The sequence below is a fragment of the Petaurus breviceps genome, unplaced genomic scaffold (genome assembly GCF_028583685.1).
Source record: "Petaurus breviceps papuanus isolate PSGF00001 unplaced genomic scaffold, PetGlider_PUasm1.0 90779, whole genome shotgun sequence".
NCBI lineage: Eukaryota > Metazoa > Chordata > Mammalia > Diprotodontia > Petauridae > Petaurus > Petaurus breviceps.
This window is the reverse complement of record NW_027187344.1, coordinates 7,311,678-7,329,516: the sequence shown is the minus strand read 5'-3', so window position 1 is coordinate 7,329,516 and position 17,839 is coordinate 7,311,678. Positions and strand designations below refer to the sequence as shown.

Sequence of the window (17,839 nt, the reverse complement as noted above, 5' to 3'; positions counted from 1 at the left end):
TCTTCACAACCCCATTTGGGGTTTTCTTGGCAAAGATACTGGAGTGGTTTGCCCTTTCCATTTCCAGCTCTTTTTACAGATGAGGAAGCAGAGGTAAACAGGGTTAAGTGACTTGCCCAGGTTCACTCAGCTAGTAAGTGTCTGAGACTGGATTTGAACTCAGGAAGATAAGTTTTCCTGATTCCAAGCCCACTGCACCTTCTAGCTGCCCTTACTATTCATATTATCCATAGGATCATAAATTGAAAGCAGAAAGGGACCTTAGAAGTATGACCCCCTCATTTTATAGATGAGGTTTAAGTGAATTGCTCAGGGCCACATAGCTAGTGTGTCTTAAGTTAGGATTCAAACCCAGGTCTTCCTAACTTTAAGTCTACTACTCTATCTGCTACACTACTGTGCCTCTCTGCAGTTGGATTCTGACCCAGACATCCCTATGACACTGACAAACACCTCTGATGACCATTCTTTCCCTTTTTTGCCTTACTTCACATTAATATTTAGAAGATCAAGCAAAAATAAAGTTATCTCTGTTATTTACATTTTTTAAGCACTTATATTTTTAACATAAAGATGGGAAGATATCTAGGAGTAGAGCTATAAAGGTAGCTATTTTTATAGTTTAATAATGAATGCAACACTTTTATTTTCTGTACTTTTCAGTCATTTGTATGACTGTAAAGATGTGGTCTTCTCTAAAATACCTTTTTTTCTCTTTGGAGGCATTTGGGGTTACGTGACTTGCCCAAGGTCACACAGCTAGTAAGTGTTAAGTGTCTGAGGCTGGATTTGAACTCAGGACCTCTTGACTCTGGGGCCGGTGCTCTATTCACTGCACCACCTAGTTTCCCTAGAATATCTTTCTGAAAACTTTGCTGTTCCTTTCTTATACCTTTATCAAAGATACTTTCAGCATATATATAGAGTATTCTTATCAAAATTTTTCTAAGGATGGGAAAATAGGCATATGGAATAGCCCTTAATTTAGAGGTAGGGAAGAAACTAAAGACTCTGATTTTAAAAAATAATTTTTACTGACACTCATTGTTTTTATATCGCAGTCATTTCCAAATATATGTCCTTTGCATGTCCCACATAGTTATTAAACCCTTCTTGTAACAAAGAAAAAAATAGACAAAAACAACCAATAGAGTTGACCACTTCTGACAGTAGGTGGTTCCCCACCTCTTTCCCAAAAGGGAGTAAGGATATTTTCTTTTCTGTTCTCTGGGACCAAGCTTGGTCCTTACAATAACAGTTCTTCCTTTTCGTGATCTTTTCATTTACGTTATTGTATTTACTATCTATGTTTTTCTCATTCTGAATACTCAAGCCTATGTTAGTTTGTGAATCTTCCTATGTTTTATTGAATATCTTATATTTGTCATTTCCAGCTATTCTGTAATATTGTTACATTTACATATCACATTTCATCAAGCTATTCTTACTCATTTTATTTCCATTTCTTTACTACCTTAAAAAATACTGCTTTGAATATTTATGTATACATAGGATCTTTCGTCTTTTCTTGTATAATTTTATTTTCCACTATGGTTGGGGACTGCGGTTTGTTCTAAGTGCTTGACATTTTCCCCTCTTTTTGATATCTTGAGAATCAAATCCCTTAGTGCCATCAAAATTGTGTCATCTTTAATATGACCTTCCCGTGGTTATACTTAGTCATTTAATCCATCTGTTCTTCCCATATCTGTTTTCTTTATTGCCATTTCTGTTTTTTTTTTTTTTTTTTGAGGGCAATTGGGGTTAAGCAACTTGCCCAAGGTCACATGGCTAGTAAGTGTTAAGTGTCTTGAGGTCGGATTTGAACTCAGGTCCTCCTGACTTCAGGGCTGGTGCTCTATTCACTGCACCACCTAGCCGTCCCCATTTCTGTTTCTTTATGCAGGATGTTGGGAGCTATGATGTTAGAGTCCTACCATCATTGATGGAGAAGAGAGTTGATTGTAGTAATTATTACAGGTCTTTTTCATTTTTGCTCTGTTGCACTCTGGTTTCATCTTTTTTTTTTTTTAAAGCAATCGGGGTTAAGTAACTTGCTCAAGGTTACACGACCAGTTATTTCTGGGTGTGGTGCTGAGTATCTGAGCCCAGATTTGATCCAGGTCATCCCCACACTGGAGCTGGTGCTCTAACTTGCTGAGCCACCTGGCCGCCCCTAAGCAATTGGGGTTAAGTAGCTTGCCCAAGGTTACACGGCCAGGTGTTTCTGGGTGGGTGCTAAGTGTCTGAGCCCGGGATTCGATCTCCAGGTCTTCTCAACACTGGAGCCAGTGCTCTTACTCGCTGTGCTACCTGGCCGCCCCTCTGGTTTCATCTTTAAATGCTTTCAGAATCATCTGGCTTAATTGGCTCTTTTGTTGGATTTTCTGTAAATTTGTTTTTACCTGGACTTCTTCTTACCATATTGTGAACGATACTACTCATAATCTTCTGAGTAAGATTTTACAACTGAGTATATATTTTAAACTGTTGCTGCAGTTGGCTGCCATATCTTTCCACTTGGCAAGGAGATCAAGTATTTGTTGGCTGAGCTAGTTTCTAGATTCTTTTAGTCTCTTTATTGTGGGCATTGATTTACATTGGCTAACTTCCTTAGGAAGTGGTGATACCTGTGTCAAAATCAGTCCTTTTATCCATTTAACTCCTTTTTGACGTCAACAGCTTGTTAAAGATAGCCAGGTTGGGGTTAAGTTATTTGCAATCCAAATTTCCCTTTATTCTTTTTTGACAGTGATTTTGATCTTTGTTCTAAAAAGTCAGTGTTTTGACTATATATAGGCATCTGATTTGGAAATGACTCCTGCATAAGAAAACAGTCATTTCCTCTCCATTTGAATAGAATCAATTTTCATTTTTGTGATATTCTTCAGTTTTTACCATGTCTAACATTTCCAGAATTTCTGCTTGAAGAAAGTATTCATGATCTGTAGCCAAGAAACTTCCTTATAGTCTAGGGGCCTTTGGCTTCTTTGTTTCTACCTTTTTGAACCATTCTAGATCAAGGGTTCTTAACCTTGGGTCCATAAACTTTTTTTTTTTTTTAGGGGTTTTGGGGAGAGGCAGTTGGGGTTTGCCAGGTAACTTGCCCAGGGTTACACAGCTGGTATGAGTCTAAGGCAGGATTTGAACTCAAGTCCTCTGGCCTGGTGCTCTATCCATTGTGCCACTTAGCTGCCCCTTGTAAACTTATTTTTAAAAATATTTTGACAATTGTGTTTCAATATAATTGACTTCCTTTATCAGCCTAAAAAAATTTTTTTAAATATTTAAAAAATTCTGAGAAAGAATTGGTGTACACCAGGCTTGCCCAAAGAGTCCCATGATATTAAAAAAAAAAAAGAACCTTTAGATCAACTCTTGAACCAGCCTGAGTATTTCATGATTTCTTAAAATTTAAATGCATTAATTTGTGTTATTCGGCAGCTTCTTTCTTTTTTTTTTTGGAGGGCAATTGGGGTTAAGTAACTTGCCCAAGGTCACACGGCTAGTTTTTTTTTTGGGTGTGTATGTTAAGTGTCTGAGGCCAAGATCCGAACTCAGGTCCTTCTGACTCCAGGGCCAGCACTCTACTCACTGCACCACCTAGCCGCCCCAGGCAACTTATTTCTTCAGACATTAAATAATGTAGGTTTGGCGGAAAGGCATATGTAAATTATTCATTTTTTTCCTCTTCCATGTTTATAGAAAAAAGAAGATAAACACCCAGAGATATTTGTGAATTTCATGGAGCCTTGCTATGGCAGCTGCACCGAAAGACAGCATCATTACTATCTCAATTACATTGAAGAATGGTGAGTCTAAAACCCAGGAAAGAGATTCCTTATCTCCCTGCCAGGTCAGAAATCATATTCTTAGGTTTGTCTCTGGTAATCTTTTTGCAAATGGGAAAGAGAGGCACAGTAATGTGACAGCATCAACTGTTGCTAAACAGAAAGCTATGGTAGTTCCTATTTCAACCTCCTGTCATACATAGGTAATATAAATATAGTTTTTTTAAAAAAGATTTAACTCAGTTCCAGTGGTTGCTTACAGGAAATTGGTATTTGAGGAACATTTCTAAATTTTCCCCCTGAGCTTAAAATTTCACTTCTGCTTATACAGCAGAATGAGATAATTAAATGAGGTGTTTGTAAAGTGCTTATTCAGCACAGTGCCTGCCACATAGTAGGCACTTTGTAAATGCTTGTTACCTCTGTCCTCTCATAAAACTAATAGGGAATAGATAGTTAATGATTTTTTGCTCTTTGCAAAGCAGCAGCAGGAGCTGCTTTTCTTTGTCTGCCACTTTAAACACTTTTCTTACATCAGTCTTTTGAGATAAGTAGTACAAAGATTATCATCCTCTGGGCAGCTAGGTGGTGCATTGAGTAAAGTGCCAGCCCTGGAGTCAAGAGGACCCGAGTTCAGTTGTGGCCTCAGACACTTAACACCCACACACAAAAAAATAGCCACATAACCTTGAGCAAGTTACTTAACCCCAATTGCCCTGCAAAAGCAAAAAAAAAAAAAGATTATCATCCTCATTTTTTACAAATGAGACAGCTAAGGCTTAGAGACATAAATCTCTTGCTTGGAATCACACAAATTTTATTTATTTATTTATTTATTTTTTTAAGCAATAGGGGTTAAGTAACTTGCTCAAGGTTACAGGCCAGTTATTTCTGGGTGTGGTGCTGAGTGTCTGAGCCCGGGATTCGATCTCCAGGTCGTCCCAACACTGGAGCCGGTGCTCTTACTCGCTGAGCCACCTGGCCGCCCCTAAGCAATTGGGGTTAAGTAACTTGCTCAAGGTTACACGGCCAGGTGTTTCTGGGTGGGTGCTAAGTGTCTGAGCCTGGGATTCGATCTCCAGGTCTTCTCAACACTGGAGCCGGTGCTCTTACTTGCTGTGCTACCTGGCCGCCCCGGAATCACACAAATTTTATACATGAGAACCAGGCCTTGAACCCAGATGTTTCCTGAATCCAAATCCAATATTCATCTATATTCTGTTCTATCTGTGCTTGTTTATAAATTGCTATTACTGTTATTATTTGATACTGATGCTTCTTTCTCTTGACAAGACATGGTGCTGTTGGCTTATTATTATTATTTTGCTATATTCTTTTTTTTTTTTTTTTTTTCTTTTTTGGAGGGGGAAGGCAGGGTAGTTGAGGTTAAGTGACTTGCCCAAGGTCACATAGCTAGTAAGTGTTAAATGTCTGGGGTCAGATTTGAACTCAGGTCCTCCTGACTGCAGAGCCAGTGCTCTATTCACTGCACCACCTAGCTGCCCCTTGGCTATATTCTTGATTCAAAAAGTGAAACATTGATAGGCCATATCACTTTTTCTTTAACTATTCAATAGAGAAATTAAATTTTCTGTATTGACATCATGATGTATTCCTTTATAAATGTTACTAGTTCAAATCAGGTTATAGCCTATGACATAATGGTGATCTGGATTTGTTTCTTGAAGGGACCTAGTACTAGCAGCCTCTGCAGCCTCGACAGAAGTCAGCATCCTTGCCCGACAAAATGATCAGGTATCTTATTTTTTATATAAATAATCTTTGGTGGCTTTCTAAGTAAAATTTCTAGGGCAAGTTAAAATTGAAAGAACAGTTAGGATACGTTTGACATTACTTCATTATTTCATGTCTAGACTATAGCAGCACTTGAATGACATGTAAACAAAATGGGCCATTTGTTGTAGGGCCAGGCATTCTGCAGGCACATCTGGGGTGTCAGATTTAGTGTTAACCAAACACTCATGCCCTCTAATGATCAATTATGGATCAGTGGAGTGGACTAGATGACAAAACCATCAGTGAGGCAGTTTGTCTTGTGCCTTTGTGTGAGGTGGGACTGAAAACCAATCTGACCTTATTCCTATTCATAGTCGCTTTTTTCCATGAGCTTTCTTAAACCCATTTCTTCCCTGTGTATGAAGAGTTAGAATTGAGTGATGTTAGGTCCTTTCTGACTCTAAGTCTGTGATCCTCTGACCGTAAGACAGTAGTTAACACTTGATTATGTTCCATTGTGTGTGTGGGTGGAAATGGGAATGTAGTTGGGAATGATATATGTGATATTGACATATGTTTGATCTTGGTACAATAGCTCACATTCATATAGCATGCTAATGTTTACCAAACACTTTTCTACATATTATCTCCTGCAGTCAAAGATTTATTCATTGTGGCAGGAGGCTGAGCCCAAATAGCTTATGAGATCACATAGGCAGTTATTGGTAGACAGGCAGTGAAGAGACCTAGCTAGTAGGTGTTCTTTTCATTATATTACACTTCCTCCACAAAATGAGTTTTCTTAATTTATTATAAGGAAGAGAAAGTAAATCTTCTTTATTGTAATATATTTTGACTATTGTCTCAGTTTAAGGAGGAGAAAGTAAATTTCCCAGCCTCCAGATTTCTGAGGCTGCCCTGGGCTTTCACCATTTTAATGCCAGGTTGGATTTAAATTTTAGAGTAAATTTGTAGATAACAAGTTAATCCAAGAGAAGTGGTACTTCACTTATTCCCACATGAATGAGATAAAAGGCAAAACATGGACTAAAATGGCTCTTTCTTCCTTTCCAGACTAACTGGGAATCCTGGCTTCTGGAAGACTCCAGCCGAGCAGAACTGCCTGTTACCGATAAGAGTGATGATTCCTTGCCTGTGGGTGTTGCTATAGATTATACCAGCCAAGTAGAAATACCCATCAGTAAGTGAGACCCTCACCTTTAAACTCAGAAATACGGTTCTTTCAAAAGATTGTTTGACTTTTCAAGCAAGATATCTCCAGAAGTACATGTTAATGACAAATACATTTCACTATCTCTCAACTATACTGCTTAAACTTATGCACAATTCTCATTTATTTTGGTGGCACACAGTCCCCTAAAACCCTTTATATGGGGGTCGTTGTTGAAACTGACACAGGAGATTATAACATGACTTAACATTTCTCTCTAAAATACAGTTAAAATCTAGAAACTTAAATTTGATGTTAATGCTCAGTTGGAGTTTCATTCCTTGATTGTTTTTATTTTTATTGTTATCTTCTTTATCATAGTGTTTCAGATAGTTTTCTTTGGTGACACCTCATAGATTACAACAGTCACTAATTGGGGTATTCCAATCATTTTAATGTCAGGTTGCATCTGAACTCCTGAGAATCTGCGTAGCTAGCTACTACATGTTGCCTGGAAGGGTTCCACAAAAAGGGGTTTGACCCACTCCTTCCAAACTCTAGCATCAGAAACAACAGTGGCATGCTTTTCCTCTTAAAGCACTTGCCATTTGTCAATTGTCAGCTTTCTGTATTAGGCATGGAATAATGGAAGGATTACTGGGGTAATCTTGTTGTAGGATTTTTATCAGTGATCTCAAACAGGTCTTGTCTCTTGTCTCTGTTATATCTCACATGAAATAGTGTGATCCATTTCTCACACCACACTCCCAAACCCCCACCAAAAAAAAAAGGCCTATGCTTCATCTCTGAGTCATTAGGCAGCATTCTTTCTTTGTTTACCTTTTGTGTGCTTAGCATTATGCCAGGTGCTTTGGTGGAACAGAAATAAAAGATGTTCTTTACTCATAAGGAGTTTTGAGTATCCATCCTGGTTGGGGAGAATTAGGTTTGTCTTTCTGGTGCCACCACTGCTAAATGGCTTTTTAGAGTGCCACAACTCTGGTCTCCCTCCAACATTGCAGCATTTCTTAATCACTGAAAGGGAAAGAATTTTAGGAGAAAATTCAAGCACTTTCCTCTAAATCCTTGATTTGCTGCCAGAGAGATGGTTCAAGTTCTTGTTTTTGACACCTATATCAAATCCTTTTGACTTCTTTATTGACAACATGTCCTTTCCCTCTCTTTCCCCCATTCAGTGAGACAATTCTGTTTATACTAAAAATGTGGTTTTTAACCATATGGATTTGAAAATTGTGACTTTTCAACCATAGAATCCAACTGTTATCAGTCTGGAGCTCTATATACCACCTACTTTGTTGATGCTTGGCCAAATGCTGTGAATCAAGAGAAATATTTTTCATCTGCCTCTTGGTGCTCCAGGCTTTGGGAGTGTATCACAGTCAAGCACCATTAAATTCTATAGCATAATCCCCTTATACAAGCCTCAGTCATGCAGGACTGTTTGGTCTGATTAGCTGTTTGCACTGACTGGTCCAGAGGAGAAGCTGGTTCATTTGATTACCCTTGAAAAGTCTGAACTGACAAGTTTAGGATTCAACTGTGAGTGAATGTAATGTTGTTTAATGTGCCTTTCTGTCCCCTGCTTTGCTTTACATATAAGTTAGTCTATCATTTTCCTGCTAGCAATTCTGCCTAAAGATTTTTGTCCTTTAATTTTAAATGCTTTGAGGATACACACTCATAGTTTTTCATACCTTGAGGCATTCTCAACCTTCCCTTTGAGTATTGAGCTACACTTTAAAGCTCCATGCCTTTGGCAGAGTAATGAAATCATCTTCATATAGGGCACAGCAGAAAGCTGATTATCTAATACTGGAGTGGGGGTACCCTCGGCCACATGGCCCTCTAGCTTCTCAGGTGTGGCCCTTTGACTGAATTCAAACTTCACAGAACAAATCCCCTTTAGCTGTGGTGGTTTTCTTTAGATAGTTATAGAATGAAAGTTAAGATTCAAATCCCAACAATTTTAAGTATATAATCTCCTTGTGGGAAACCTGTTGGCCAGCTTCTTGTGTCAACAAGAAGTGTCTCTAGGTTCCCAAACTGACATTGTCTCTCTAAAATCCTTCTCTTTAATAGATGATGAAAAGACTGTTCCTCCTGCTCCAGTTCTGATGTTGCTTTCAACAGATGGTGTACTTTGTCCATTTTATATGATCAATCAAAATCCTGGTCTCAGATCTCTGATCAAGCCCCCAGAGCAACTTATTCTAGAAGGAGAACGACAACCCAAATCAACAGGTACATACCCTCAAATTTCTTTTGTAGACAAGGAATTTGTAATCAGCTTGTTGAAGAATTTTTTTTCTCAGAAAGGAAGGAGCCAAGGAAGTACAAATGGTGGTTACTCAGAGTTTAACACATTTATTAAGTACCTAATGCGCGCAAGGTACTATGCTTATCTGTTATATCACACAACTCCCATCTTCATGTGGTACAAGGAATTCTATGCTTTCTGAAAGTATAGAATTGGGTGGTAAGAGAATTTAGGCAGGAGGGACCTATGTTCAAGCCCCACCTCTGACACCCGCTATTGGTATCAAGGGTGCTTAACCCTTTGGGCCTTTGGGTCTCTGTAAAATGAGAATGGTACCTGTAGTGCTTATCTCACAGGGCTATTGTGAGGATCAAATGAGATAATGTACAGAAAAGCACTTTGCAAACCTTAAAGCACTATGTCAATGTCAGTTATTATTAGGATGCCTTTCCTTATACCTTTCCCATTGGTACATTCCTAAATGGGACTATTAAGACACCTAGACTACTGATGAACAATACCAATAACCTTTTGATGACCAAGGGACTAATGTCCTGGTTCACTTATTTGTATGGGGCTTTGTAGATCAAGATATTCCCTAGCAGGTGGTAGGACATAATGACTAGAACAATGGACTGGAGTCAGGAAAACTTGTGCAAATCCTACATTGCACATTCATTCCATGACCCTGAGCAAGTAATCTAATCTTTTTCAAATCCATTTCCTCTTCGGTAAAATGGGTATAATAATAACACCTCCTCAGAAACTGAGACTTGTTGTGAGGATCATAGAGATAATCTATGGAAAGCAAAGTGCCTTGCAAACCCTGAAGCACTCTGAAAGCTTGCACCAGTATGACCTGATTGGTAGCAGTGCGCTATATGGGCTCTCTTGCCTAATCCTCCTTAATGGGTGACACACATTGTGATATGACAAGTTCCAGTGTATACAGGGAGCCTTGCTCATACTTTCCTTCTTGATGGCATTTACTTTGTACATGATCACTGGGGGGAGCTCTTATCCAATAGGTGGTGTAAAATATAAAAACTTAATGTAAATGCCAGTTTTTAGTCTTAATCTTTCCTGATGACTAGGGCTACTCTTCCACAAATCTTGAAGTCCCCCAGCTCTTTATTTTGGGCCTGCAAAAGAGAGAGTGCTTGTAAGCAGGAAATAGAATTGAACAGATGGCTAGGAGCACGCTCTCCACCCAAGCCTTGCAAATGTGTCCTTAACTAAATCTGTGGTTCTTAAAGATTTCTCAAGCCTTCTTTACTTGTTAAGTGTGTATTTGTCTGGCACAGACACAAGAAAGAGGGCAGTAGTCCATTTGAATAATTATATTTGCATCTGTGTGTGCACATGCATCCGTGTGTGTGCATTTATGTGTACATGTATACTCACATATGCATACACATATATAAACACATCTGCAGTGTAGTGTTCATGTTAAGATCCCAAGTGAATTTATGTTGATATGACCAGCATGTGTGAGTGGGCTCTTCAGAAATGTTAACCCTTACTATTTACCTAGGTACATGCATGTAGGGTAGCCCACAAGAAGTCTTTTAGTACCAAAAAGGGTTTGTTTTTTAAAAAAGTTTCCTTTGTAATGACAGATGTTCTTCAAAGGAGATTATATTGCAAGGGGTGGTGCTAGAACATGAAAAGCCCAGGTTTCAAGTTCCCTCTTCAGCCACTTCCTCTTTTATCACTTCATTTGACTAAATCTCAGCTTTCACATCCATAGAATGGGGCTAACAATACTTAAACTACCAAACATACCAGGTGATTGTAAGGAAAGTGTATTGTAAATACACTTCATGTAGTACTAACTCAGAAATGGTGACACTTAAAAATATTTCTTTTTCTGAGTGCTCCTGGTCAGATTCTCATGAGATCCTGTATTACAAAACTAACTTCTTTGAAGTTCCAGGAAGAGAATTGAAAATTATTCATCTACATCCAGAAACAGGGATGTAATCCAGTTATCTGAGAAGATTCCTTAGAGTTAGCTAATATTACTTTTATTATTAAATCTTTGATTTTCCTAATGTAATCTCTTTACTTTTTCTTATACCCATTTATGGCTAGGTTTACTTTCACTTCCGTTTTGTTTTGTAATGTTTGATTTCCACTATGAATGTTAATTGTCTTCTTTCCCATTTCCAGGAAGTACTCCCACAACCCCAACTTCCACTCAGGCCCCTCTGAAGCTTGAAGCATCACCACCTCCAGTTCCAACTCTGGCTCAGGCTCTGGCTCCGGCTCCGGCTCCAGCCCCTGCCCCACCCTTATCCCTTGCCACATCAACTACCGCTTTCATTCTGCCTACAGTCACTCTCCCTGCTGCTACCTTTCCATTTGGCTCTCCATCCTTGAAATCATCCAGTTTGATGTCTGGAGATCCCCCTCCTTATCCCTTTTCCTCAGACAGCTCCAAACCAGCTCTAAGCTCTGCTGTAACTAGTGCGCCAGCCTTCTCTTTTACACCTTCTAAAGCCCCTCTGGCCTCAGCCCCCTCCCTAGCCCCAGTGACTTCTGCATCTTCCTTCTATTTTGGATCACCTGCTTTTAAGCCTGCGGTGGAAAATACTCCAGTGGCTAGCATGTCTACTCCACAAATGGGGGCAAAGACATCTTTCCCACCTACATCCTCTGCAGCCAAAGTAAACCTGAATGAAAAGTAAGTAATACTTCCTTGAGAGAATTGGATTTTTCTTTGTGATACATAGAAATATTTAGAGCTTTTGTTTTGACTGGTGGATAGAGTCTAGAGGACTTGTGTACAGATTTATATAGCACTCACTCCCCATTAGACTGTCAGTTCCTTTAGGAGGAGGGGCCATGTCTTCTATTACTTTTGCCCACCTCTCACTGCTACTCCAGGACCCTGTACTTGATGAGTGCTTGATGAGTGCGCAAGTGGTTAAATGAGTGCACTTTTGACAAAAGGCAGAAGTAGGAATCCCTTTGGTTGGGAGACATTCCTTTGCCCCAAAGCTTGGTTGAACAGATGCTGAAACTAGTACCCTATTGTGGCAAATTTAGTAGTTCATATTCCTGTTAAATATTTATTTGATAAGAGGGTTGACTAGTTCATTCTCAAATCAGCAGACTATCCAGTAAAGTGATATTCATATTTCCTTACAACCGGTACTCTTTTTTTTTTTTTTGCTTTTTGGAGGGCAGTTGGGGTTAAGTGACTTGCCCAAGGTCACACGACTAGTTTTTGTGTTAAGTGTCTGAGGCCAGATTTGAACTCAGGTCCTCCTGACTCCAGGGCCAGTTGCTCTACTCACTGCGCCACCTAGCCGCCCCCCCAACCGGTACTCTTTTAAAGTGATATTCAAGACATTTGTATTGCATGAAGTTAGGAGCATTTCTTTTGATAATAAATTATATTTTAGGGGTATCAATTTTTACTAGCATGAGAAAGAAATATTTGTGATGGGCTCTTTTGAAATAGTCTGCTTTTTTTGCAGGTTTCCTGCTGGAGAGTCTTCTACTCCCATCAGCAATTCCCAGAGCAGCTCCTCAATGCTCTCATTTTCTTCAGCCTCCAAATTGGCTTCTGCCGGCCCTGTCAGTCACTCCACGCCTCTCTCATCTTCATCTAGCTCAGTATCAGCAAAGTCATCAGTGTCTCCCTCTGTTTCAGGTATGCTTTCAAGCAGATGGCTTTAAAGGTCTTAGATTCTCGGTGAGGAATGGGATAGAGACAGAATTGATAATTTCATTGGTAATTTCCAGTAATTTCCTTCTCCCAGTGCAGGTCAGTGTTTCTCCTTCTTAGGGAATTACCTAGAGCACTAAGAAGTTAAGGAATTTGCCCAAGTATGTGTCAGATGTGGAACCTGAACACAGGTCTTCCTAGTCAATGTTGACTCTCTAATCACTATGCCATGCTACCTCAAATATTCTTAAAGATAGGGGTTTTTTTTTTCAGTGTTCTTAGAGGTATCAGTTAAGTAAATGGAAAAAAATATTTCTTTCTCCTTTTATGGTAGAATAAGTTACTATGGATTTTCTATTCTCTTATTTGGGAGAATCTGTAGATTATGTGGTGTTCTGGAGCTAATACTGTGATTGGCAGGCTTCCTTGTCTCCTTATCATTTCTCACAGAGCTGAGTGTACTTGGCGATTCAAATAATGGGTCTAGTGGCCATTCATCTGCATCTAGTGTCTGTCTCCATCCTTTGTGGACTCTAAAATGATTCATTAAAGAGCAGAGATGAGGATGGTCTTGCAGTGACTATTATACTTGTTACTCGAGCCCAAAGCAGTCACAAGTGAATGACTTTTGCAGATGTCAAAACCATGAACAATCTGTCACATAGAGGGGCAGCAGAGGCAGCCAAAGGCAGCTGAGGAGGACCAGGCTGAAGGGCAGTGCAGGCAGTGTCTAGTACATTTCCTTAGCCCATTCCTGTTTAGAATTTCAATTATTTTTTTTTTATAAGCAATTGGGGTTAAGTAACTTGCTCAAGGTTACAAGGCCAGTTATTTCTGGGTATGGTGCTGAGTATCTGAGCCCGGATTTGATCCAGGTCATCCCAACACTGGAGCCGGTGCTCTTACTTGCTGAGCCACCTGGCCGCCCCAATTTCAATTATTTTCATGAATTAAAATAATGGTTTAAATGTATATGGGATTTTACATCTTACAGAATTGTTTCTTCAAAATAGTTCTGTGAGGTAGTATCCTTATTTTGTCAGTCAATGAGAGTTTATTAATAAGCACCTGCTCTGCCAGGCAGAATCCTGGATACTGAGTATATGAGGAAGTCGAGTCTCTTCTATGCTACCATTGTGTCTTTAAGCACATGTAAAACCTACAGTGTTTCTTAGCTTTATCAGGTTGGTTTTACCTAAGAAAGGTAATAGAATTATTGAAATCTTAACTCCCAAGAATAGCCTACTCTGAAATCACTGTTACCTAAGAGAAAGGAAGGCCTGGTGCTGCTTACCATGGTTAGCTTAGTCTTCTGATAATAGATTTTCTTCACTTACTCCAACTATAGAAATATTTCCATACTGACTATTTCCTGCATTATATGTTGTCTTCCCTCCCTACCCCCAATTTGAGGAAATTAATCTTCTGTCTCTGAAGGTATAGGGAATAACAGAGAGAAATGGCATTATGTGAGTTAGTACTGTCATTGTCAGAAGTGCCAGCAGCAGATCTTCTATTCTTATCCTTGATTCTCACTTAGCTATTTTGGGACCACCTGTGGCTAGCAGGACCTTGTCTGAATGTTTCCACTAGTGGTAACTATGGCAGCCTTCCATTTGTTGCCATGGCTGATAGCCACTCTGAGGAAGAATTATACACTTTTTTTCTTTCTCATATTTGGGGTTGAGGAAATTATGTAAATGTGGTATGTTATGATTGAGTTTGCTCATTGTTATTACAGGACGCTCTTGCCAGAGCAGTCCAGTGTCTTCAATGGTGCAGAAATCGGCCAGGATCACTGCTCCAATGGCAAAGTCAAGTACTACTCAGGTACTAAATGCTTGAATTCAAGCAAAATTATATATGCTTTTTAATAAACTCATTTAAGTGTATATTTTTGAAACTATGATTCCTATTTTCTTTTGGAATTATCATTTTTGAAGAATCCCTTTGACATATTTAGATCTCTGCAATGCAGTAAAAAATATCAAGAAGTGTGAGATTTTTGACTTAGTGCATGCATACTTTATCTTAAACTAAAGATTATAGGTTTATATTCTCTGTTGACTCACTCATATATTTTTATATTATGGGATGTCTTCTTTTCTTACTTTTTTCTAAATATAAGGTAGCATTTAATTTTTTTTATCCTTCCCCCAAATAAGCAAGAAATGAATCTAATGGCTTTATTTTTCTGGTCCTCCACCATCAATTTCTTTCTTATGGGACTTAAGTTAAAACCTTGGAGAACCTTGAACAGTTGAGTCACTCCTTATCAAATCACAAGCTTATGCTTTTGATAGTGTATTTTTAACTGAGTTTGCATTTCAGAACCCCCTGTTAACTATTGTGTATAATTAGAAGCAATTAAACCTTCCATAAGACTTTTCACCTATGTTAAAATGTTTGTATACATACACAGGCAGCTTTCAGTGGTCACAACTTAGTAGGTTTTCAAAACTTCTCATTTCAGGCCAAATCACCACAGCCTGCCATTGCGATGGAAAAGCAGCTGCATCAGTGGAAAGATTCAGACCCTGTGATGGCTGGGATTAGTGAGGAGGTAATGTTATACCCTGCAGATTCTTTTTCTCCTCTGACCTAATGCAACCACATCAAGGAAATTTGGTTCTGGTAAAGGCTTTTAGTCACTATCATCATCCTAGTGGGTGGCCTTAGCCCATTTCCCTGGAAGCAGGTTCACAACTTTGCACTAGATTAGTCAGTTCTACAATAGCAACAGTCATTCAGATCTCATTGTCTCACTTTTTGGATTGGTTTTTCTCAATGCTTGATTATGTAGATTGCCCACTTTCAAAAGGAGATGGAAGAGCTAAAAGCCCGAACTTCCAAAGCCTGTTTCCAAGTTGGCACTGCGGAGGAGATGAAGATGCTGCGGACAGAATCAGAGGACTTACACACCTTTCTCCTGGAGATTAAAGAGACAACAGAGGTATGTATCTGTTCATCTTTTCCGTAGGTTGAACTGGTTTATTGGTCACTAATGCTTCACCTCCTCAAAGACAAGGTGAACAACGTTCATTGTTTCCCTACACTGCATATGCATTTGACTCCTTCCCTTTTGGTTTGGATCAGCAGTTTTAGTCTTTGCGTTTGAAAATTTGTTACTTTTCAAGTGACCCTTCCCCTTCTTTTTTTTCCTGTATTTTTACCAAATAATCTAATAACCCAATTAATCTTTTTGTTGACAATACCCTGCTCATTCCAAAAAAAATATTTTTTTTTTATCTTGATAACATTTTTCTTCATCATTATATTCCTTTGATTCTTTTTAGTCTCTTCATGGAGATATTAGCACCCTGAAGACTACCTTATTAGAGGGTTTTGCAGGGGTTGAAGAGGCAAGAGAACAGAATGAAAGAAATCATGACTCTGGATATCTTCATTTACTCTATAAGAGACCACTGGATCCTAAGAGTGAAGCTCAGCTTCAGGTAGGAAATACTAGGAGAAGTGGGCTTTTTCAGTTATTCTTATGTGATGTTTGTCAGCACTACAGATAAAGATTAGCACTCTTCTTGAAAAGTTATTATGTGGACTTGATGAACATCAACAAATAGGGACATTTCTTTATATACAGAACAGGAAAAAGATGCTCTGGATCTTTATTACACACAGCTTGGGTTTTTAGAAAAAGTATATTATAAATTTATTACAGTAATTCTAACACTGCTGAGATCGATACTCTGGAGACTATTTTTTTCTCCTTAAGTGGCCGTTAGGACACATGCCATGAGGCAGATGGGTTGTGTTGGTTATGAACTCCTGATCCAAGCACCTACATACTTATCTAAATCAGAAAGAAAAGTGTGTTTTCCCATTCAATCACACTTTTTCTATTTAAAAAAACAACTTGTAATTGTGTATGTATCTGTTCTCTTCGTAGACTATAAATTTGTGGATGCAGGGATTCTTCCTACTTTCAAATTTGTCACACTCTCAATGCCTAACACAAGCCAGTTGCACTCAGTAGTCGTAGAATCAAGGGATCATAGATTTAGAACTGGAAGAAACCTTAGAGGCCATTGAATCTAACCCCCTTATCTTATATATGAGGAAGCAAGCCCAGAGAGGTTAAGTGATTTGTCCAGGGTCATATAGCTAGTAAGTGTCTGAGGCAGAATATGAACCCAAGTTTTCCTGACTGAAAGTCCAGTGCCTATCCATCATACTGCCTCTAGTCACTTAATAAGTGGTTTTTTAACTCAAACAGTTAAATGTAATTATACAGTATTGAGAAGGATATATTTATAGATTTAGATTTAATGGAATAAGGAGATACTCTTAACTATTATCCATCACTGCTTAACCTGAGCTTTCCCCCTCAGACGTGTGTATAGAATTCTTTCATTTCTCCCTAAATCTTTATATCTCTAGGTCAGAGACCCTTAGTCTTTTGTTAAGTTTGGTTGCCCCTCTGCTTATGTCCACTTCCCTGCAAGTTTGTCAAGATTTGGGGCAGGGACAGGAGCATTTGCAGGAGGGGCAATCCCTGGCCTCCCCTTTTATTCAGAACTTTTACTGTCGGCACCATCTCTCATCATCCCTTACTTTGAGGAAATGAAAGGTAATCTCTCATTAGAAAAAGATGATGGACTTTTTTTTTTTTGGTAAGATATCAGTGAAGTGATTTTTTTTTAATCAGATGAAACATAGCCTGCCTTCTCACCTTTCCTTTCTTTTTTTAACTAGTATTTTATTTTTTCCAATTACATATAAAGATAGTTTTCAACATTCATTTTTACAAAATTTTGAGTTCCAAATTTTTCTCCCTCCCTATCTCCTCTACCTCCTCCTCAAGATGGCAGGCAATCTGATATAGGTTATATATGTGCAGTTTTGGAAATATATTTCCCCCTTAGTCATGTTGTGAAAGAAGAAACAAAACAAAAGGGGAAAACCACAAAAGAAAAAAAAAGTAAAAATTTTGATCTGCGTTCAGACTCCATAGTTTTTTCTCTGGATATGGATAGCATTTTCCATCATGAGTCTTGGATCATTGTATAGCTGAGAAGAGTTAAGTCAGTCATAGTTGATGTTCACAGTGTTAACTGTTACTGTGTTTAATGGGTTTGTTTTTTTTTTTGGTTCTGCTCACTTTACTTAGCATCAGTTGCTGTAAATCTTTCCAGGTTTTTCAGAAATCCACATGCTCATCATTTTTT

At 38.7% G+C, this 17,839-nt stretch overlaps 1 protein-coding gene across 1 annotated transcript in view; it reads left to right on the top strand.

Moving 5' to 3' along the window:
- NUP214 (nucleoporin 214) overlaps window positions 1-17,839 on the top strand; it is a 101,526-nt gene that overhangs the window by 9,148 nt on the left and 74,539 nt on the right. The window contains exons 8-17 of the mRNA XM_069069339.1: window positions 3,706-3,812; window positions 5,480-5,546; window positions 6,603-6,729; window positions 8,800-8,961; window positions 11,150-11,663; window positions 12,463-12,638; window positions 14,395-14,483; window positions 15,127-15,216; window positions 15,457-15,606; window positions 15,950-16,108. Coding sequence (XP_068925440.1) covers window positions 3,706-3,812; window positions 5,480-5,546; window positions 6,603-6,729; window positions 8,800-8,961; window positions 11,150-11,663; window positions 12,463-12,638; window positions 14,395-14,483; window positions 15,127-15,216; window positions 15,457-15,606; window positions 15,950-16,108 — 1,641 coding nt within the window. The remainder of the gene's footprint in view (window positions 1-3,705; window positions 3,813-5,479; window positions 5,547-6,602; window positions 6,730-8,799; window positions 8,962-11,149; window positions 11,664-12,462; window positions 12,639-14,394; window positions 14,484-15,126; window positions 15,217-15,456; window positions 15,607-15,949; window positions 16,109-17,839) is intronic.